This window comes from Cydia fagiglandana, chromosome 18 (assembly GCF_963556715.1).
Source record: "Cydia fagiglandana chromosome 18, ilCydFagi1.1, whole genome shotgun sequence".
In the NCBI taxonomy this organism is placed as follows: domain Eukaryota; kingdom Metazoa; phylum Arthropoda; class Insecta; order Lepidoptera; family Tortricidae; genus Cydia; species Cydia fagiglandana.
In genome coordinates, this window is record NC_085949.1 from 10,210,991 (window position 1) to 10,235,915 (window position 24,925).

The window sequence follows — 24,925 nt, forward strand, 5'->3', positions numbered from 1 at the left end:
ATAAATGCGAGCGCGGATTAGGCCTAGAAGGTGCATTCTATTTTCTCTTTTTTTTTTAATTCAAAATCTGTGATCTTATTTGGGTTATGATTTTGTTTGGATTGAATTGATGTTGATTAAGGTTTGCTACGATCATTCACTGCGCAAGTTTTTACGAACACAACGGTGAAGCGGTTACACTAAGCAGACATTTCACGGTTTGTAGCTAAACTCTGACGTAGAGCTTCGATTACGATACTCACCATCCAAGCCAAGCATAACCACCGTAAGTAAATTAGCGACTATTATCAGTTTGAACTTGTATTTTATTGCACGAGAATTTGACTTACCTACGCTTGTTATGCGTGGTGGGGCAGAATATTAAATTTGCAATAAACTCATTTACTGCTGAGCTTCGATCGCGGTCGTAGCGCTACGTCGTAGCCAATAACATGGTTCTCAGGAAAATGGTTTACAGAGGCATTCACTTTGGTTGACATTGAATTTTAGCACCTAGGGACGAAACCTAAAAAGTACCCAATATTTACGTAAGCAGACTCTAACGCCCACAATTAGCAAAAGTAAATTAGTTCAGGGAATCGATACAATTATACATGGAGGCTTGGAGGCGTGCGGCGTGCTTCACAATCCGTAATCGGCTTATTTCAGTAATTGGTCAATGACATGAAAGGACAAATGACAACTTACTGAAGTTACAAGCATCCATAGATTAAATTTATTTATTTCACAACATATGATTGCAGTACAAATTACATTAATGTCTATTTATAAGAATCTATATTGTGATCCTTAGAGGATATAACCAACGGAGACGCCATGTCTGAGTCGTGTACAATGCGCGCAGCGACATAGACGCATGTGTAATTAAATTATAATTTAATTGCGAAATTAGCGCGGCTCGGCCGTCGCTGGTAGATCGACGCGATGAGTGACTCCGAACAGAATCAAACCCATCGTGAATGAGTTCCTCGCCTTTCTGCAGCTAAAAAATAAGCTGGTGCAGGAAGGAGCGATGGATGCGATGACTGCTGTCCAGATGAATTCGCATGCGTCGAGTTTCACCGTGGAAGACATCTGTGCAGCGAAGCAAGTGCTGTGCCAGTCCCTTGGGATCGTCGGCACCTATGTACCGTAGAGGGGATGAAGCCGGGAAGAAGTCCCTTGAGGATATAATGAAAATCCTAAGGGAAAACAAGGATCAGATTCCGGAGTTTGTGGCGACGGGTGCCCCAATCCTGCCGTCGTGTGCCCCGGACAATGTCGACGTTCGCTTCTTGTTTAAGGAAATCGTGGCCCTTAATACAAGATTAGCCGAAGTTATTATGAAGTTTGAAGCTAGCCTAGTTACTATCGCCGAGTTACGCGACGAAATCACATGCTTGCGGAATGCTCCAACTCGGTCGGCGGTTTCAAATTTCAAGAGCGATTATCGACCTGACACTGGAGTCGAGTCGGTTAGTTTACGTGTTGCTGACACTGTCCGCGACCGCCTCCTGTCCCCTCGAAGTCACGTCAGCGTGCATATGCTGACGTCGCCGGTCAGCCCGTCGCAGCTAACCGGGTCAATGCGCCTTCTAAGGCGTCTGAATCACGGGCTCCCCTTTTGGAGAAGTCCTCCCGCACCAATGTGGATAAGGAGGGATTCAGACTGGTGGAAAGGAAGAGCAAGGCGCGCGGGGCGCCCCGTAAGACTCTGTGTGGCACTGCGGAACCGGTTAATTCTGGTCTACGAATTGCGACACCGAGTAAGGCGCTCTACGTGTCTCGCCTGCATTACTCTTCCGGGGCCGACGAGGTGGTGGAGTACGTCCGCCGGAAGACTGGCTACAGGCTGAGGGTGCACCAGCTACAGTCGCGTCACTATGTGCACTTCAGTTCATTTGTGGTGCGCGTGCCGCGGCCGCTGCAGGACACCATCGCAAGCGCGGACTTCTGGCCGAAGGGTGTGGTGTTTCGGCGGTACCGGGGCTACCTGCCGAATCCTACACCAAGTCAGACGACGCAACGGAGCCACGCTGTTACGTCGTCGCCCAAATCTTATGTTTAATTTGTCTTTGGTTTTTATTTGTTTTTATTTGTAGTTTCTTTGTATTGTATTTTTTTTTTTAGTTTCACAGTGCCTTGGTTTTACTGTAATGCTGTGTTACTTATTTGACTAATAAAATAAAATAAACAAAATAAAAAATGTCTATAATTTTCGGTACAAAATAGTCTGCCGTTTTTTGAGGGGGAGGGGCACATCAAATGTATACGTAACGTAAACAAAGCCATGTCAGATAAACGTCAGTCCATACATGTGGTTGACATGTCGTTGACCATTGGCCGCCTATTTTCGACAGAGGGGAACGCCTGTTAATGACCACTCCGTTGGTTATATTCTCTAAGTTGTGATCGTTACAAATGAATTTAAATAATAGCAAGATAAATCAAATAAATTAATTTCATTAATTAATACATAATATGAAAAATTTCATCTGAGAAGGATCGTCAAATAATAACAATAATAAACAAAGACAATGTCAAGAATAGGTAATAGGGATGCGAATATAAATTATACAGTACCTACAACTAACATATGCTATACTGTAGCCGTTTAGTACTTAATAGGCGAATGGACGTTTGTTCTTAAAAAAACTTAACAGAATTTCATTAGTGTACTTTTTGGAATTTAAACTGTTGTGAGACATACTAACATTGAATAATGCGAGCCGCAGTAAGCGATACACGGCCGTCGTAAACGCTGCTCGCACTGTTAGTGCTTGAGAAAAGAGACCTAGGCTCTCCGAAACATGTCGCGCGACGCGCGAGTGACTAAAAACAAGTGAGAGTAAACCGTAAAATTAGTCAGTGTACTTTTCCATGAAAATGTATCCCAAGATAAAAAGTCACATAGAGTTGGACCAAGATAACTTTGCAACGATTTTGAACAGACTGTGCAAGTGTTATTTATACATTATACTGTTTACATATTTTCATATAAGTTTGACGTTTAAAATAACACTTGCACAGTCTGGGCTATCAAAATCGCTGCAGACTTAACTTTTTTAACTCTATGCTAAGAGCTCACATGGTAATTAATTACTAGGGAATGCTACGGGTAAATATTTAGTATGAGAAATACCTATATAGGTACCTACCGGTAATAGGTATACAATTTTTTACCGGACTCGCATTTCCTAATAATTACTTTGTAAATTCAACATCATCAAGTAAATAAATTATAGCGCAGACATAAACGTGACTGTTTTTGCGAGTAATTTTTACTGCACGCATCAATAATAAACCGCCAAATTATTATACCCGATTACGCGTCACTGTTACAAAATTAAGAATTTAACGATAAAGAGTACCAAAACTAGAGTAAATATACGATAACCGTGATAGTTTCACCTTTTCAATGACGGTGAAAGAGATGCTACCTGGGGTCATTATTTATTTATTTATCTACGGTCATTTTAAAGTGCAGAGTAACAAATGCTACGGGCTACGGCGTAGCACGTATTATAATCCTGCGCTCTGGATTAGGTAATTAATCTGGGTGAAAAAACTAATTAGCGTTGCTGGCGATCATTTTGCTAAAAAGAAGCATTTTATTCGTAGAATTAGTTTACATTTTTATGGCATTTTATACCTAAGTCCAAAATTTCGTTAATTGGAAAAATATTCAAACCATGTACTTATAATAATTAATAAAGTCGGACAGGGTGAGCTATTTACCTTATAATTTGACATGTCTTACGTCATATTATAAGGCAAATATTATAGCTCACCCTTTCCGAGCCCTGATAAACTGATAATAAGATAAGATAAAGATAAAAAATAGTTTATTCAAGTAGGCATATTACAATGCGCTAATAAGAGTGTTTTGTGTTTCACTGACATAAGTAGGTACCTACTGTAAGATATAACGCTGGGGTTAAATCCCTCGACGCTTTCACTAAGTATAAACTCATTAATATAAAACAACGAGCGTGTTTAGAACGCATTACACGAAGGATTCCGATGGGGTCTATGCCAACGGAAGCTTTTAGGGGAGAAAATCACAAAGCTTATAACGAACCGATGCGCTGTAAACATAGACCGGGAGATAGTGACACATTTTACTGGGTCATTTGTACCAGTATGGCGGTTCGTCAGGGGTCTAAGCATGTAATGAAGGAAAGAAAAATGATGGTCATAGCGCTGGTACCGGCGGCCCAATCGCGTGGGCGTTAGTCGAACGTGTCGGGTAAAATACGAGTGTCGAACGATTTGTACCACAAAAATCCTCGTATTATTCGATAGTCCATAAAAAAGAAGTAGACGGTAGCGTAATGCCATACTTCTCCGGTGTGGCTTACAGCCCGCCATACTGAGGCGAACACGTTAATTAAAAAAAAACAATTCAATCATTTGTGCCAAGCTAATTTTTGCACAGGTGATCATCGTCGAGCAGCCATTCATGGACATCACCATGCCATACTTTTCGGATGGTTCCAAATGGCCGCCATACCGCCGCAAAGGAGTTAATTTTTTTTTTATAGCTAAACGATTTGTACCAGTATTGCATTTAAATTTTTGGAAAGTATTTGATAAAATGTGACCGTTATTATAATTGCCATACTTATAGTAGGGGGAAAAAGTACTGCCATACTTGAAAAACTTATTTAACCGACACGTTTCAAAAATACGACTATGTATACGTAAAATAACTTTTTACAGCATGGCATCATCATATTCTGTTTGTTTGGATAAAATTATACCTAAAAAAAAATATTTCAGTTTATAACTACGGGGCGGACGACTGTGCGACTTAAGCCAAGACTTAAAACAAAAAACAATTTTTTGACGATTTGTACCAGTATGGCATTTGGATTTTTGGAAATTGTATGATGCAATGTGACCATTATTATATTTGCCATACTTCTAATAGGGGGAAAAAGGGGCACCGTACTTGAAATAAAAAAAAAAATATTGTACACATTTGCCACCTCCTACAGGTGTGGCATTATGAGATTTCCATTTATGATCACACAGAAAGTCTTGAAAAAAAATTACAAGATGGTACAAATCGTTTAGCTATAAAAAAAAATTAACTCCTTTGCGGCGGTATGGCGGCCATTTGGAACCATCCGAAAAGTATGGCATGGTGATGTCCATGAATGGCTGCTCGACGATGATCACCTGTGCAAAAATTAGCTTGGCACAAATTATTGAATTGTTTTTTTTTAATTAACGTGTTCGCCTCAGTATGGCGGGCTGTAAGCCACACCGGAGAAGTATGGCATTACGCTACCGTCTACTTCTTTTTTATGGACTATCGAATAATACGAGGATTTTTGTGGTACAAATCGTTCGACACTCGTATTTTACCCGACACGTTCGACTAACGCCCACGCGATTGGGCCGCCGGTACCAGCGCTATGACCATCATTTTTCTTTCCTTCATTACATGCTTAGACCCCTGACGAACCGCCATACTGGTACAAATGACCCAGTAAAATGTGTCACTATCTCCCGGTCTAACAGACCAGGAGAGCAATTCAAACTTACATTTAGACATCAAAATATGTAGGGCATTTAGAACCGTAAACAAATTGGATACTGAGATGTACCTTATAAAAATATTACATATTATTTTCTTCATTTAGATAGTACCTATTTCAAAGTGATCCCGAAATTCAATTTGTTTAACTGTAGGGGTATGATAGGCAGGTACATTAATTGAGTTGTCTGTTTATATTTCTATACCGTTCATATTCGTGTTACACGTGCAATTCTAATACAATTCTGAAATCAAATCAATTGAACTCGTTAGCCGCAATTCCCGGCGCCATCAGGGCCGTACCAACACCAACACACTTAACTGAACATTTGTAGACCTTATCTCCTTGCAATAAGGTTTATAACAGGTCAGTTAAGTGGCAGGTACTTAGCTTTCCGAGAGACGTCTCGTTTACAGAACAATCGTAATCCGCGTTTGAAATAGCCAATATCGACGCTGGTAAATATTTATCAAACGTCGCTGCGATCTAACCTTGTAATACGGGACTAAATTGTAAGTAGGTAGCTTTATTAGCTACTTTACTATGTAGGTACTTAGTAAGGATTAGGGAGTTTATACAGGTTTAAGGAGTTTTTGAGTTCCGTAAGAAGCGTAAATATCTATTTTAATACAGTTGCTCAAAAAGTGCCACTTTATTCATACTGTTTAGCGTTCGCAAACTTGTTTTTTTTTTTAATTTAATTCTGATCGTAATATGTATTACTATTTTTTTCACCCTATTTAAATAGATTGTTAAAAAGGGAGAACATTTAATTATGATAAAATTTCTTCCTCATAAAGTTAAATTTACCTTTACCAAAAATAAATGAACACTTGGCTACTATCTAAGTCAGGAGCAGAAACAGTTGACGTAATCTTAGGTCAGCAATAATGGTGACAGTTCTGAGTCGAAATAGGTACATACAATAAATATTTGCTTGCGCCATCATTGACACAGTTATTTACCTGACCATTCATGAACCTAATTGCAAGCAGATAAGCTCCAACAATTCAGTTACGTAACTGGTCACCGTACTTAGAAGAAAGTAACTAAGTTAAGCTTCAAGCTATTACTTAGCTTAGCTAAGTACCGCCCCGCTTTTGATAGTTATGTAAGTAAGTACCTAAATATATTAATCAAAAACTTTTAAAATAAAAAAAGACCTAGAGTAGCGAGCGACTGTAACTTGGCGTAACGACAAACTTAAATCTTGAGGAAAAAAAAAGGAGGGCATGTGATTAATGATTGCAAAGTGCAAATTATTCGCGAAATGTTTATTGATCCGGGCAGCGTGACGGCGCCGCTGAGGAACAACGGACGTCGAGGCGGCGGCGCGCGCCTCCCCCGGCCCTGTGTTCCCACTCGTTTTCGGGCGCAGACGGGAACCAGTATAGCCGCGATCACTGACTAGGCATATATGTCAAAGACGAAGGGTACAGTTATACTGGTTAATGGTGCCGAACGCTCGCCTCCTCCTGGTAAGAAACAGTAATACACGGATAGCGCTCCCGGCGACGCGCCGCTCCTGTCACCGCTGTGCCGCCGACACTCGCTGTCATAACAACGAACGACCTCTTCTGAATTAACTTCGTTAGCGTATTGTTATAGCTCGGCCCTCTCTCGACACAAATAACACCTGCCGCGACCCCTTTCAAACCACACAATAACTGTTCTGTGTTATCGTGCATATACTCACTGTGATACTTACACTGGAAGACTTATACTGTTTCCGGAATATTTAAAAATTTAAAAGCGCTGAATAAAAACATAATAGCTCATTAACCCGAAACAATGTAAACTCAGAGGCGGCTTCATGACAGACGAATCACGATCGTGGGACTACGTCAGCCCAACTGGAATAGATTCGCATGTACCGTGCGTGAAATTAAAGGATAAACAAATGAAGTCCGGAGCGGCGGGAATAATGAAGCAGTCCGCCTCAGGAGGTGTCAAGCAGCAGACACGAGCGTGACCCGCGCGACGCGACTCGGCCGCGCAGCGGGCCAACTGGGCCATTCGATAAGCGTGCCCCATTTACCTGGATTCAGAGCGGGCGGCCAGCAGTGCGGCGGTGCATCGGTGCTGGGCGGGCGTCCAACATGTCGAGCAAGTCGTTCGCCACGGGGAGCATGCGGTCGACCGCCGGGTCGGTGCGGCTCGGCGCGGGCGCGGGCGCCGGCCACGAGCTCGTGCTCGACGCGCTCTACGAACGCAAGCGCGACAAGAAGAGCGTGCGCGTGCTCACCGTCATCATCTACGTCTTCTGCGTCTCGCTCGCCGCCATCATGCTCTCCCTCTACTACGTGTTCTTCTGGGAGCCCAGCAAGGAAGCGCAGTACGCGCAGCGCAAGGTGTCTCACACTGTAGACCAGACCAGCACTACACCAATGCCCACATGCTTAATGCCCCACACCGGTAGGTCACACTTCCGAAACGCTTCCTTTACCACTTTATCCTCTTAACAACTGTAATTACGACTTTACAGCATAATTTCTATCCCAAAAATACTATACCTATTACTACCTTACTGGAATCACTTACCTAATTGCCGTAGTACCTTGACTAGATATTCCTAGAGGATTACTAAACATAATTACTTTAGCAAGGGCAAACACTGCAAAACTACCTACCTGTACCACAGTAGAACAATGTGTTAACTGCGCTTCGTGGCACACACAATACACTTCAGTTGCACCAAATGTGAGCCGTATCTTATTAAATCGCATGTTTGTGTCATTGACTAATTAACTATAATACCAAAGTAGATTCAATTCAGTAACTAAGACTAAAACTGTCACTCTTGTAAATTTTAACAAATAATTGAGATTTTTTTTAGATATTTATTGTAGGTAAATTTACGTTACGACTAATAACATATTATGGAACAGGAACCTTTCTTCAAGTACTTATCAAGTATATTTTCGTTTCCGGGTTAATACCTTCATTCATACAAGCACTTCCAATTCAGGCGGTCGGGTCAGCTATCTTTAGGCACTGTTCCGCCTTTCCAGATGCTTCGCTGGCTCGAAAGGTTAAATGTATTCATTTCACAATTCCGAGATGAGACGTCTATAGGTACTTATGTATAGTAGGGGGGCGGGTGAGCCCACTATTCTTTTCTATTGCCCCCACACCCACGCCCCCGCTGCCCCCTGCCCCCGTTAGGCTACTTCAGCAAACTTACAGGAATGAACGTACAACAGAAAAAAACTAAGTGTAATTTTTGTGGCCGATAACTTTATGGATATCGGAATTTTATGGGCGCGAGTAAGTGCGGATCTATCAAACACTATTTTAACGACAGAACCCGTAAAATTTACGAGACATTCATGAAACAGTGCTAAACGCATAAAATATTCGTTAACTATTAACGACCCGTTCTTTAAAACAAATATAAGATCTAAACGTCTAAACAAAGAAAACATTCATTTGACGGTAGGTGAACTGCCCAGTAAAATGATCTTCAAAGAGACATTATGTACCTAAAAGATTTATTTTGGTACAACAAACCGACAGTGAACGTTAAAACAACTTATTATTACGCTTGTGACGATGGTTTTACATGAATTTAAATAATATAAAAAAAACAATCAACTATAATCGCTCCTTAGAACCGATTCAATAATAACATAATACTTTTAGAGAACCAAAAGCACTCAATACACTAGAAATACGTACTAATTGTAAGTACTTGTATCTAGGCTAAGTACTTAAATTATCGATTCTATATTCGGGAAGTTCTAAATAATTCACCCTTAGGTGACAACAACAACAACATACAATTGACTTGATGATATTCGTTCTTTTTGTTTAAGCTAATTTAATGTAAACAGCAGCCTATGTTTAATTAAGCAAATGGAACTTCTAGTAGTAAGATACCCATACAACCATTTCCAGTCGCCGTTACGACGCGGTGTAGACACATCTTGTGTCGACACCGTCTGTTTCGGTCACAATTCCAGTCGCAGAGTCGTCGCCGTGTCGACACAGTTACCAGAAATGGGGAAGGGTCGACACATGACACAAAGTGACATAAAGTGTGGTCGCCGTGTGCACACATTGTTACTAGTTTGCGACTACTTTATGCCAAAATCATTCGTTCATTCGTTCATTTTGTTCCTGTCAAATGGAAACTGTCAGATGGAAAAATTGTTAAATAAAAATAAGTGACATTAATACGCCATCTCTAAAACGGATTACAAGACGTAATTATATATTGTTTGCATTTATATTACAATAGGACTTAAATTATTATGGGGAATTAAACTGCTCGAGTGATTTGATAAACTGAGTGTAATATAATCAACGCGCCACCACATTGTTTTAGTTTAGCCGGAAATGAAATTGTTTACTTCTCAGTGCCTGTGTTCATAAATATATTATTTGATGCATTTTTAGTACTTCGATGCGTATACTATACTTAAATAACAGAAATAACGCTTTACATACTACGAAATTTGTTAATTATGATGTATAAATATGGTTTAAGGCTGAGAAATATTGCAGTCACAAAGTAGTCGCAAATGTTTCGACTTTGTGTCGACTCTGTGTAGACACATGACACGCGCTGTCAAAAGTAATAACAAAGTTACTGGATTTGCAAAATGGCTCCTTGTGTTCATTTGTTTTCAGATATTCTCAAAGTGTAAAAATGCCGTGGTCAGAGATGGGACTTAATAGATTAGCTGTTTATTCGACTTATTAATGGAATAAAAAAAGTTAATCCTCAAATTTTAATCACGATTAGTTTAGTCGACCTAACATAGATTGAAATTGAATTAATCTGAACATTAATCGAATAAATTATCGATTAAATCTCGGTTGGAAGTTGACAGGGGGCCATTTTTGTACGTAAAAATAGTAGAAATGTCTTGCATGCAAATGGTAGCCAAACACTTTGTCATAAAAGTCGAGATGGGTGTCGATTTATAGGTTTTAGGGAGTGCCGATTTCGAAAATGATGACCATTTTGGAATCCAAAATGGCGGCCATGCAGTGTGTCATAAAAGTCGTCATGGATGTCGTTTTATACGTTTTAGGGGGCCCCAATTTTGATAATGATGACCATTTTGGAATCCAAAATGGCGGCCATGCACTATGCCATAAAAGTCGTCATGGGTGTCGCTGTCGTTTTACAGGTTTTAGGGAGCGCAGATTTCGAAAACGTTGACCATTTTGGATTCCAAGATGGCGGCCATGCACTATGTCATAAAAATCGTCATGGATGTCGTTTTATAGGTTTTAGGGGGCCCTGCTTTCGAAAATGATGACCATTTTGGAATTCAGAATGGCGGCTATGCACTATGTCATAAAAGTCTTCATGGGTGTCGTTTTATAGGTTATGGGGGGCGCAGATTTCGAAAATGATAACCATTTTCGATTCCAAAATGGCGGCCATGCACTATGTCATAAAAGTCGTCATGGATGTCGTTTTATGGGTTTTAGGGGGCCCCGCTTTCGAAAATGATGACCATTTTGGAATCCAGAATGGCGGCCATGCACTATGTCATAAAAGTTGTCATGGGTGTCGTTTTATAGGTTTTGGGGGGCGCAGATTTAGAAAACGATGACCATTTTGGATTCCAAGATGGCGGCCATGCACTATGTCATAAAAGTCGTCATGGATGTCGTTTTATAGGTTTTAGGGGGCGCAGATTTCGAAAACGATGACCATTTTGGATTCCAAGATGGCGGCCATGCACTATGTCATAAAAGTCGTCATGGATGTCGTTTTATAGGTTTTAGGGGGCGCAGATTTCAAAAACGATGACCATTTTGGATTCCAAGATGGCGGCCATGCACTATGTCATGAAAGTCGTCATGGATGTCGTTTTATAGGTTTTAGGGGACGCAGATTTCAAAAATGATGGCCATTATGGAATCCAAAATGGCGGCCATGCACTATGTCATAAAAGTTGTCATGGGTGTCGTTTTATAGGTTTTAGGGGGCCCTGATTTCGAAAAAGATGACTATTTTGGAATCCAAAATGGCGGCCATGCAGTATGTCATAAAAGTCGTCATGGCTGTCGTTTTATAGGTTTTAGGGAGCGCAGATTTCGAAAATAATAACTATTTTGGAATCCAAGATGGCGGCCATGCACTATGTTAAAAGTCGACATGGATGTCGTTTTGTTGGTCATGGTCATCATTTTCGAAATCTGCTCTTCCTAACACCTATAAATCAACATCTATGACGGCTTATATGACAAAGTGCACGGCAGACATCTTGGAATCCAAACTGGTCATCATTTTCGAAATCGGCACTTCCTAAAACCTATAAAACGATATTCATGACGACTTTTATGACAAAATACGTAGCCGCCATCTTGGATTATAAAATGATCATCGTTTTCGAATTCTGCACTCCCCTAAAACCTATAAATCGACATCCGTGACGACGCAAGTTATCTTTATTTTCAGATCTAACAAATTGCTACAGAATACAAAGGACAAAAAAAGAAGCGAGGAGGTAATGAAACAAGCAAAAATACAGATGATTCCTCGACGCAATTGGATGCTTCTTAAATTGTGCACAGATTTTTTTGTCATAAAAGTTTTTATTTTTCACATATTACTCTCACAAGTTCCGTGACATTTCGACCTTGTAATTTTTTAAGTAAATGTTTTTGTTTATCTATGAGGATCTCACTAGAATAATTTATAATCAAGGTATGTTTATATTTGATGATTGAAATAGTAATGCAAAAAAAGAATTATATTTGTGTCTTATATTCCTGCCGAAGACTTTTATTTTTCCTTTTCCTTCTACACAAGTTTGGTCAAGTAATAAGAATTTAGGGCTCTCAATTTTATTTTGACTTCTACAACAGTTAAGCTACGAGGCCATGTTTGGTATCGTTTTCGTATAAATTCGCAGTACCAAATTTAGTTATAGCATCACATTGACACCATTCCAAAGTAAAAACATATAAACTTACTTTCTTTTAAACTCCTCTTCACGCTTAAACTGCTGAACAGTTTTAATTTAAATTTAGTACACATATATTTTGAGTCCCGAGACAGGACATAATAAATTATCTCAAAAATCATCCTTTAAAGGTGTGAAATGAGGTGTAGGGGGGAATTCAGAATTGACTTCTTGAAGTTAATACTGTTTAAGTTTAGGTTTGAAGTTATGTTTTTTTTATCATTTTTAACTAAATCAAAGATGTAGACCATACCAAATTTAATATAAATCGGTTCAGCGGTTATTGATTTCCCGTACAAATTTCCACGCCACTTTTCACACCTTCAAAAGATGATTTTGGTTATAAGATCTATCCTATGTCCTGTTCCGGGACGCAAACTATTTCTATACCAAATTTCAACGAAATCGGTTCAGCGGTTAAGCGTCAAGAGGAGTTAAAAAAAACCGGCCAAGTGCGAGTCGGACTCGCGTATTAAGGGTTCCGTACATTAAGTCCGACTCGCGCTTGACTGCACATTTCTAATAGGTTTTCCTGTCATCTATAGATAAAGAACGATTTTGTGTATTCAGACGGACAGACAAACAGACGCACGAGTGATCCTATAAGGATTCCGTTTTTTGCTTTTGAGGTACGGAACTCTAAAAAGATTTTTTTTAATTTTGTGGATTGGTGTCAATGTGATACCTTAAATGGATTCAGCAACCCAGATTTATACGAAAACGATACCATACACGGCCTAGCACCTTCACTGATGTAGATATATCAAGATAAAATTGAGAGCCCTAAATAAACTTTCAAGAGCGGATATCTCAAAAACTATTCAACATATCGAAAAAATTGACTAAATAAACTTGTAACAAATTAAATTAACTTTCATTTTGTATAAATGGCCATGTCGCTGAGATGCATAGTTTCCGAGATATAATCGAAAAACCGGAAAATGGGACCTTCAAACAAAGCCCCCTCTCTTTCCCCCGCTCAAGGGCTACGGCCGGGGACTTTTGATATGTTCACCTCCTAACTTGTCCAAACCAAGTTACAGAGTCAAAAATTGTGTTCCGAGCATTTCCCTCTACAACTTTTTGGAGCATTCGTTGGCTGACCTAAGTAGCTTATTGCATTTCTTTAAAAACTTTTCTGTAAAAGGTTGACGGGTGTTGGGTGTTTATATGGTTTTGGTCGATTATTATCATTTGCATCGCCCATGATGACTTACTAGAATTACTTGCGAGCACACGAGACACTAATAGTAGTTTGACAAACCTTGGTTTTCAAGAGGTATTTTATATTGACATTTGCTGTCACAAATTTGCTGTCAGATTTAGTCGCAAACCGCACGCAAAGTGCACACAAATGTGTCGACACCTTGTTACGGAAAAGTGTACACACGGCGACGACACTTTGTTTCGAAACAATTCTAGACACATTGTGTGGACTCTGTTACGACACATCTGACATTTAGTTACCACTTTGATGATTCTGCGACTGGAATGGTTATATGGGTAGTCACCAAAAACATAGCGATAACAATTGCACGCGTGTCCAGCCGTGAAGTTGTACCTTCCGGCTCAGCTAACCCTCATTATGCCCCCGGGACGAATTACGTAAAGGAGATCTGTGGGAGATCTGCTGGGACGAATTACGCTTAGTCAAGGCGCTTTATTCCTTCGTTTTCTCAATTATGGGCGACGACGAGCGGAATACATAATGAAGATACTTAACAGACACGTATACGGGGGTGAAACATTCATGTCCGGATTGGAATAATCCAAGTTTACTCAAATTTGCTGCCAAACAAGCAGGTTGTACAGTCAGCTACAAAACCTAGTGGTCCAAAAATACGTCTACAAAGAATTTATAATGCAGGGGCATATTTTAAGAATGTGCATAATGGCATCAAAAACGTATTGATATGACTTTCAGAAACGCGGCGCATATAGGTAGTAGGTGGTACATACTACATACGAATAAGTAGGTGTGAAATGCACACGCGAATGATAACAAAATAACATCACATTGATATCAAAATATAAGTTTCAATGGTTTCAATTCTAAATTTTGTAGACAGTACAGACTGACATCAGACTGTCAATTATTAAGTACTTACAGTAATATTACGCAAGAAAAAGGGTATGGTTAATGTGGCTATTCCGTCATAATGGGGCTATTTGTCCACTAGAGTTTTTTTCGAACAACGAACAATATTGATAATTTCGCCGACAAAGTAGCGAATGATTTTAGTTTCAGCAATCAAACGCAAATGTTTTTTCCTACTACTGAAACTCAAAGAAATACTCGTAGACGGAATAGCCCCTATGACGGAACTAGCCACATTGACTTTACGTTGAAGGGTACATAGAGATTGTCAATGACTAAAATTCCTAATTATGTATAAAAACTAATTACATAGACAGATGTTTATCAATTATTAGATTTATTAGCTCAAACAAAATTACATATTTCGAAACTTATAGGGAGGTAGATTAAACACGTTGCACAACTGGCGTTTCCCGTCTGTTTGGTAAAAGTATTAACGATGTCCAGATAACTGGGTTATGCCCGATATTCAAAACAATGATTCATTCGATTTATAAATATTTTAATAGTACATGATATAAGTGTGGTATGTTGGTCATTACACCCGAGGAGGTATTGTACCGAGATTGTATTGATCAATGCACACATGTTTCATTCGAGGAAAAACAGACCTATAATATAACTTTATTATTACCAGTGTTGCCAACTTGGCATAATTGATGCCAGATCTGGCCTATTTTCACTCGTTTTGGTCAAGCAGATCTTGTCAGTAGAAAAAGGCGGCAAATTTGAAAAATTTAGGTATGTGTTTTAAGTGTCTAATTTCAAGTGACATTTTAGCATTTTAGCATATTTCAAAATCTTTGGCATAATTTTAGCATAATCTAGACATAAGTCTAGCATTTTTTCAAAATCCGAGTTGGCAACACTGATTATTACATTCTTTCGGCTGCCGTGCGCTGATACTCGTAGCAAACAACGCTTATGTTTTAAATTAGATTTTTATCCATATTACGACTTGTTGTTTCCGAATTATATGCCTTTTACATACGGAAAAGAAGGGCAGAAAGACGGACGGTCGAACGGACGGACAGTTGAAAATGGTAAAAAGGCTTGCTACTGGCTTCAGAACTTGAAATGAATTTTTCACCACACCAGCTCGGAAAGGCTTACTTTGCACTTCGAAAACTGATAGCAAAGTTGCATTTTATTCACATGTGAGATAAAGTAATCAAATGCAAATTTTGAGTTAGTTTCTTATGTTTGCTGGTAGAATTGACTTTTGAATTATGATTTTGGATGATAAATATTTAATAACATTGATTTGGATTTGATTTGGTTTGATTTTGTTTGATATTTTACATTTAAAATTTGCTTCGGGTTGGTATGGTGAAAAATTTTGTGTTTCACTCGGGGGCAAATTTTGTTTAACCCTCGTACTTTGAAACCCTCGCAACGCTTAAGATTTCATTTTTCGAACCACTCGCTACGCTCGTGGTTCAATTTTGGAATCTTTCGCTTGCTCGGGTATCAATATTAGCACGAGCGGTTAAACAACAACTTTGCCCCCTTGTAAAACAAATAACTATTGTCCAAGTTTGTTACTCTACTCGATTTACAGTGCGGCGTTTTAAAGTTTAAATATAGCTCAGGTACAATAAGCAGCATTGAGCATTCGGCTATTTACTGCCGATTATGTTTATTAACACATAAATCACCACCGAATCCGGCCGAATTACCGAGAATAGAGAAAAGCGCTGAATAGTTCAAGCGCCGAATAATTTTACTCGCGTTGTATTGGCTATGGGGTTGATTTTGTGTGTAGGCCACATCAGTTTTGAGAGTTCACTTATGTCAAATGAGATATACCGAAAATTCACATTTATGCAACGACAGTACAGTTTCGTCATTAAGTAGTTGCCCCACAGGTACCTACAAACCTACCAGTTGCTAGAAAATTTCTGAACTTTAATTTTTTTCTTGAAGTTGATGTCAACACATTATCAACAGATCAGTATCCACAACAAAGCACTTCGCTCATTGATGTCGTCTCAATGTGGAACCGTAGACGTACACAAGTGTCTATAATGTAATGTGTCTTAAATATTTTTTACGAGTAGGTAGCTACCTATCATTGTTTTAGAATTTTTAGATCTCAGAAAAATATAGAGAGCAACAGTGGGAGCCAAACGGGTTTCTTTTTACGTTTTTGGTACGGAACCCTAAAAACACTCAACTTAGATCTCTACATGACTTGTAAATAGGGATGTTTCCTGTACTTACTTAAAATAAATTATTTCAAACCGTGCACGAAATATATAGTTCGTTTTTTTTAGCATTAGAAAGAACTTGCAAGAAGGTAAGCGATTTTGACATGTCTTTTAATTGAAAAACGCTTTTTAAAATTCAAAAACTATTACTGATGAAAGCAGAAGAATATAAATGATCGTATTAGATTCATAATTGTTACATATTTGCCGTAACTTATTTTTAAAATGTGTTTTTCAATTAAAAGACACATCAAGATTGTTTACCTAATTTCTAATGCTAAAAAAAACATAGTGTAGCACCAGATAATTTTTATAAAAAACTTAGATAGCAGCTATTTTTAAACACAATTTGTATTTAATAAATCGGATAATAAAAACAAATATTTATTCAATAGCAAAACTTATAAACTATTATTAAAATAGAAATATAAAAAGTAGGTGATTTTACCGTGACGTCACTATATTTGTTTTCATATAAATTCCATATTAGCAAATCGTTTTGACAGATCTAAAAAAGAAGCTGATTTGACTAGTAGGAATGTAGCCTATTGCTTTTCAAACAATACGTTGGATAACAAATCAACTCATACATTTACCCTGTACGGTTACCATCAGTTTGTCACTGACATAAACGCCGTCGAGAACGTAATTTACTTTCTATACATCCCGTTTGCACTAATATGCGAGTGCGAGCGAGATGTATAGAAAGTAAATTACGTTCTCGACGGCGTTTATGTCAGTGACAAACTGATGGTAACCGTACTGACCCACCCATCGAATTACTGGTGCGTTTATAAACTTCTCGATTGTGACAATTTTACATGTCTATTCACCAAAATCTTTAGTACGCATCTATAAGCTTGTTTAAAAGCCCCTAAAATCCCACCTAAATGTGCCTATCAATCGTAACAAATACGTAGGTAATCACAATCAAAGGTCAGGGATAGTGATCCAAATGACTCGCGCCCTGTTAGCTCTTTTTTTAGGGCTCTCCTCATCTCTTGACGCCTAAAAGGCTAAAAGCCTTTTCTATTTAATTATAAAAGTAAAATAGGCTTTTAAGCGGGCCGCTGACGAGCCTTCCAAATGGATGCCATTACAATGGATCCATCCAAATGGACGGCATCCTAATATTAAACATTGTAGGCTCGTCAGTGGCCACCTTTAGCCTTTTAGGCGTCAAGAGATGAGGCGAGCCCTAAAAAAAGAGCTAACAGGGCTCGAGTCTTTTGGATCACTAGTCAGGCAAGCTTATAGTGGTAGCACGCGTCGGCAAGCATTGTGAATCGCAGCCCTGATGATTGATTGCAGACTATGACGTAGTGACTTACCTACACGCCATCGCCACTCACGCCAGCATATCAGAAATCATGTGAACTTAAAAGCTTATAAAACATAGTTCACAGTCTTTTTCATTGAATGTCGTTTGTTGGCGTGTTTCAGAGAAGGCCCTCTTACTTCTATTGGTTCTACTAGAAGAAACGTTTGTGATTGCGAGCGAGTCAATCTCTTGGAAAAATCACAGCTACATACCTACTACTTATAACGTAACTTCATATACCTACGTAACTATTACCAATACATAACCCGAGAGATGCATTGGGAGACTTTTGGAGTTAGTTTGCGGAGTCGCTAGCGAATATGTCAGTGTCAAACTCGTGGTAAGAATACTCCAGGCGTATTCTGATTGTATATAATAACCGGTTATTCATTTTTTGATATAGATTTGTTAATTTTGTAAATTTGTTCAGATCAAATTCATAACTTGTTATTACAATCAGAATAGGCCTCCTGGATTGTCTAAGCCTTCGACCGATTCCACCATGCGTGATAATTGTAAAAACGTAATACTGTATAATAACTTTTCGTCGCGAATCTGTAAGCGATTGCTATAAAAAAACTACGTAACGAGAGCCGCCTCTACGCTGTAGAGCTCATAACGAAGTCGCGCAAAGAAAGAGTGTAGCTAAGAAGATAAATCTTCCGCGAAAAGTCACAGCGAGCGGACAGTGACATGTCAAGCGAAGTCGCGCGAATTTGTAGGTATAATAGAATATACAGTGTATAATTGTATATCTGTCGACAAGCTTGAAGCGAAATGAAATCGAGCGACATAGCGAAACTTAACATGTTCACTGCCAGCGACCCGCTAGACGGCCAAAAAAGCAGAAAAACGCGTTATCAGCTACAATATAAGTCTACTGCGCATTTTCTTCTTAAAATTTACCAATGAGAACTAGGGTAGCTATAATTTGTACTAAAATTATATACCTACGTACCCAAACACATTTTTTTTAAGAGTTAACGTAAACTGGTTTGTATCTATGAACTCAAATATATCTCGTGTTTAAATATTTACAAAAGTATATTTTTATTCTCAACTGGAACTGTAAATAATTGCGTCTGCATCTGCACTACATTTCCCGCGCCATAAAACCAACTCCGAGACAGTTAACACCACCGAATACCTACTTCGCTGTTCAAAACAACTACAATTTCGCCACAACCAGTAAAATACTGCCACCGAATACATTACTTGTTCCAAATACCGGGGTCAGCTTATACTGGAGAACTCCCCCACAGTCCAAACGAAACGTTTGGAAATCAAATAGGCAGTAATTTGTTCAGAAACATAAATCCAGTTTACCTAAGGCGAACTCCACATGTTTCAAATTATACGCTAGGAAGTTACAATTCAATTAGTGAAGACACATGTGGGGAGTTGAACTAAGAACTACTTAAAGTAGTTTTCGTGCAGGGATTAATTGTCGCCTGGAGGCTCGATAGTTCGACACTCGATTTAAATGTAGATCGCGCTCGAAACCGACATGCTACACATGCTAGGCTAGAATGTTGAACGGAAACTTTGATAGGCAGATTTTTGTAAAATAAGATTTTATATTGGATTCTGAAAACTTTAAGAAATATGTTTATATAAGGTCAAGTGCAAATTGGAGGTAAATGTAAATACCTAACTAAAATTTACAACCGGAATGAAAAATATGAATTAAATAGGTATCTTTAAAATGCTGCTAATAAGAAAATCGGTTTAATTTTAAAAGTTATTGAAATCCAATGAAAACCCTATAATCCGTCGATAGCTAAGCCAAAAGCGTATTACCATTACAAAATTTACAAATTTGTGGTCGCCCTTTACCAACCACTTTAAATCTCGGTAAACTCATTTCTCCGTAATTTACTAAGCCCGAGGAAAACAATTGAATTTTACAAAGTTTCTGCCTGAATTTGTTCAGCCTCGGCTTCAGGATTATGTAAAGAGGGTTCTTTAATTTCAGGAATTATATAACATAAAGCTACGGCGGTAGCAGGGTCGCATTTTTATCGCTTGTCCCCATGCCTGTCACGTTCTAACAAGTGCGAAAGAGACAGGCGATAAAAATGGAACCAAGGTGCGCCCGCTGGATGAATAAATTTATGTAAATTACAATTAAGTACCTAATGATACGGGACTTTTAAACTCCATTGTACACACATTAGAGGCCTGTTATTAGTTTAGTAGGACATTTAGTATAGTCACAGAATAACTATTATTTATTCTGAGTGTACTATTTACTAGGTACAGAAGACTCACTCTCTAACAAAACGCGTCTGTTACGATCAGCACAGGTATGGCCGCTAGGTGGCGACAGCGCCACGCGCGGCTTATGGCTTTCCCCTATATTGGGGTGAAACGGATGTACTTTTAGCTACCTGTAGCAAAGCAACGAGATCGCGGAGTGAGCCACGCCTGGTATAGTATAGACAGCTGGTGATGATGGTCTGCATCTAAGATGCCTGATGCTGAATTCTTGAACTAGAAACATAATATTTCAAAATGCAGATAGACGCTTTTATAATACGCGATAATCATTGAACCTACATGGCTTGTGTGCAGCTTCCAAAATACAACCACGAGCCTCGTCCCTATAAGTTTGGCAAGTGCAATTTAGCTAATGCAACACATTGTTCACAGGAAGAGGCGGTGGCGCAGTAGACGAAACCTTGAACTCAACTGCAGGAACTCCAACAGCTGACAATGCGACCGAGACGACACTAGACCCTAGTTCCTCAGTATCAAGCTCGGAGCCGCTCCTATCCACTGAGTCCTTTAGTCTCTCGGAAAACAAGACGAACGGCGTTCGCGCTGACAACTCTAGCGTCACATGACAAACGAAATTAGACTAATAACAATCGAATGTAGTCCCATTCCCTCAACTATTCATAGCGCCAATCGGTATAGTGTTGGCGACAGGCTAATCAAAATTAGAAATTACTAAAGAACTATGCATGTTGCATAAAACACGAGCCAACATTTTAAATTTTTTACTACTTTTTTTTTTTTTTATGCATGGGTTTACTCATGGCCACAGACTAGCCGAGGCGTAGACGTGGCCTACGATGGAGCGAGCTCGCCCAGAAGGTGCCTGTTCACTCTTGATTTGAAGGTTGCCGGGTTATAAGAGCACGGAAATATAGACGCCGGCAAGGAATTCCATTCCTTGGCAGTGCGCATAAGGAAAGTAGAAGCAAAGCGCTTAGTGCGAATTGGCGGAATATCTACCAAGTAAGGATGGAAACCGGCCGTGCGTCTAAAAGTCCGATGGTAGAATGGGGACGGTGGAATGAGCTCGTGTAGCTCTTGGGCACACTCCCCGAAGTGCAACCTGTAGAATACCGACAGGCTGGCGACTTTCCGCCGATGGGCCAAAGTCTGAAGCTTAGCCGTTAGCTTCTTGTCGCCAATCATCCTCCTGGCTCTGCGCTCCACTGAGTCCAAAGCGGCGAGTTGGTATTTAGCTGAGCCATCCCACAGGTGGCTGCAATACTCCATACACGACCGGACTTGAGCTTTGTAAAGTGTTAGAAGCTGTCCAGGTGTGAAGTATCGCTTCACCTTATTTAGGACGCCCAGCTTTCTGGCCGCAGTTTGTGCTTTAGACTCAATGAAGCTGCCGAAGCCGAGGACTGAACTCAGCTCCATGCCGAGGAGTTCCAGGCTGTCGGTAATAGGTACAGATGCACCCCGGAAAGAAGGAGTCAGGTCGAATGGACTCCGTTTAGCGGAAAATAGACACGCCTGCGTTTTGGAGGCATTGAACGTGACCAGATTGTCATCACCCCACTGGGAAACGAGACTAAGGGTCAAGTTCATTCGCTCAACCATGGCCTTTCTCTGTGAACGTATATCCTCCCTGCTGTCCCTTGCACACTACTCATGTTTATATAAAACTGATGAGTGTGAGAAGGTTGAATGAAGATTGTGATAAATAACGCTAGTATACAAGAGGCATCTAATCAGTGGTTTAGTGGTGCAATTACTGAAATACTTATACCGATAAAGAAGGCCCTGGATGAACAGATGTTTTAAAAAAAAATGCAAAGAGCACATCCCCTAACTTCGACATGTGACTCTATCGTTAGGTATAACTGCGTCGCTTCATCAGTTCAGTATTTAAAATTTACGCCTGTCACCTGCACTATTCCGTTCTTAACCCTTATTGGGTAGTTACTCATAGAATTTATATTATAAGTAATACAGGAGTCTTGAATTAAAGGATCGCCGTTACTTTGAAAATCTTTGTGTGGACCGGTCCATGCAATATTCTAGGGGAAGATTTAAGATTTGACCATGAAACAATCTTTTAATTGGACCTACAATCATGTAACAAAACAAGTAAAATATTACGAAAACTTTCATCCGAAAAATGAATTACCAGAATTCGACACTGGTTGAATAAGTGAATTAGCGTATCGCCGGTCAGTTTCCTAATTCGTCAATTTTGCTGATTCATCAGTTTAATGATTAGACTGTTTCTTAATTCGCCAATTTCCTTTTTTGCCAGTTTCACTAAATTGTCAGAGCCCCTATTAAGCCAGTTTCTTGAGTCGCTAACTTCCTTATTCCTCAATTATCTTAAGTTGTCAGTTTTGCTATTTCGTCATTTTCCTAATCCGTTACTTTCCTTGTTCATCTGATAGTTTAGTTTGTCAGTTTTCCCATCTCGTCATGTTTATGATTTGCTACTTTTTTGGGGTTCCGTAGTAAACTAGGAACCCAGCTGTTTTTAAGGCGATCTTAAGGCGATACAAGACATATTTTTGTACTCAGCTAAAAGTCACGAAATGTAAGTTTAATATTTTTAAACCACATTGCCGTATTCTTTAAAAAAAAACATAGTCATGTCTTATTTTACACTAATACTGAAGGAATAATAAATAAATATTAAATATTATAGGACAATCTTTACACAAATCAATTGGTCTCTTGCTACTTGCCACACGACCCTGAAATCACCTTGTATATTTGATACACCGAAACACGACTATAAGACCCTGGCAACTAGTGAAACTGGCGAATATAGAAACCGATTATCTAGGGGAAATGACAATTTGACCAAACTGACGAATAATTAAATTAGCAAATAAGGAAACTAGCAAATTTACGAAACTGAAGCCTAGCAAAACTGGCGAAAGAGTAAACTGAAGGTTTAGGAAAATGACCCACTAGCGAAGTTGTCAACCTAGTGAAAATGACCAGAAGGTAAACTGTTGAATCAGCAAAATTGACGAATTAGGAAACTGACCGGCGATACGCTAATTCGAATAAGTGGCTAAAATAAAACATGATAAAAAATAAAAAAACTCATAATATAAATCAAGAATTATGCGGCAAGGACATTAGTTTGATCGCCGCATATAAACAATGTCGGATACATGGCAACCTTTGTAGAAACTGTATTTGATGAACGATAGTATAGGGCCCCCCATATACTATAGGGGTCCTTCGAGCGTCGGCGTCTGTCGGCGTCTGGTCAGCGCTATGGAAAATGACGTCGCTGCGCAGTTGCGTCGACGCTGCGTCGACGTGGCATCGAGCAGCGGCCATAGAATTGTAGACGCCGACGCTCGAAAGACGCCAGATGTGGGGGGGGGGGCATAATCGCGGCATCATTCAAAGTAGCGGCGATTTCTAAATAGTCACCGGCGCCAATCACATCTAAAGGCTGATAACAAACACCAATATTAAACGACGGATTACTAGTGATATTCATGTATAATTTCCTAGATGCCTAATTAGCATTAGACGAAGGCTATTTCTTCAGATATTTACTAAAGTAATTTATACTTAGTGTTAAGTGTTAACGAATATGTTTAGAGATTTATTTACTCATAAATCGCATATTTAAGGTCATGTGGGGTAAGAAAAACATTGGTTAGGTACATTTCTTGGGCAAGAGAAACAGTATGAGGATTCCTAACTAGTGTTTCTTTTGGCCCCGTGTTTATGTTACCCCATTTAACCTTATTACATTATCGGTGTTAGACCAAGTTGCTGATCTCATTTACGTTGCGTGTATCGTCTGACATATCCTCACAGTAGCCGCTATATACCTACTTGTATAGAATAGGATCACGTCTTACTATTTCCAAGTCTCTGTAGTGCCTGTAGACGTAAGTTCACGAAACGTGTCCATGTATTCAATACGTCCATCAAATTCCCTGTATAATATTAATGAACAAGAGCAATAAAGTAAAATAATCGAAAGTCGAATGCCTTATGTGAAATCAAGAGTACCGCCCGCTTGGTGCTAAGCGGATACGGTAGCCTATGGCTACTGGAAACTGAAGCGGTATCACACTAGTATTACCTTCCTTTTATCTGACGACTCGTTGTATCGATAGCAAAATAGTTATTTCCGATACAAGTGCGGAAAAAAGGAAATTCGAAACGAGTGGCGATAAATTAAAACACGACCGAAGGGAGTGTTTTAAATCGACACGAGTTGCGAATTACCTATTCGCACATGTATCGTACAATGTTTTACAGTACATATGGCCCTTTAAACTTTTGACATACGCACGAAAAGTGATATTTCACGCACTAGTGCGGAAAAGTAGGACCATATGTACTGTAAAATGTAACAAAGTGCAGCCTGCGTTCAGGCGACATTATACACGTTTTTATTTATCTTGAGTGGACGTCAACCGATGTTAAATTGCATATTTCATTCACAAGTTCTGTAATTTATAAGTACAAGCCGTGTTGTAGTAGAGAACTCGTTGTATAATATATTTTTAAATAATATTGAAACTTTTGTTTACTTTACTTCAAACTTCAACTACCTGCCAGGTCATATGATTAGAGTACCTACCGCAGCACAT

The 24,925-nt window shown here is 39.3% G+C and overlaps 1 protein-coding gene and 1 long non-coding RNA gene across 4 annotated transcripts in view; one reads left to right on the plus strand and one right to left on the minus strand.

The window, feature by feature from the left end:
* The window catches only part of LOC134673298 (uncharacterized), a 33,232-nt gene extending 12,165 nt beyond the window's left edge, over window positions 1–21,067 (plus strand). The window contains exons 1-2 of one of the 3 annotated variants that reach the window (XM_063531259.1): window positions 7,015–7,940; window positions 20,736–21,067. In XM_063531259.1, coding sequence (XP_063387329.1) covers window positions 7,625–7,940; window positions 20,736–20,929 — 510 coding nt within the window. In that variant the 5' untranslated portion in view covers window positions 7,015–7,624 and the 3' untranslated portion in view covers window positions 20,930–21,067. Of the gene's footprint in view, window positions 1–7,014; window positions 7,941–20,735 lie in introns of those variants that run through there. The other 2 variants (XM_063531261.1, XM_063531260.1) reach the window with 2 other exon arrangements.
* Window positions 21,068–24,448: 3,381 nt separating this feature from the next.
* LOC134673537 (uncharacterized) lies at window positions 24,449–24,855 on the minus strand. The gene is made up of 2 exons (XR_010099496.1): window positions 24,777–24,855; window positions 24,449–24,732 (listed from the first exon to the last, which is right to left on the minus strand). It is a non-coding gene; the product is annotated as an uncharacterized LOC134673537 (long non-coding RNA).
* Window positions 24,856–24,925: the final 70 nt, after the last annotated feature.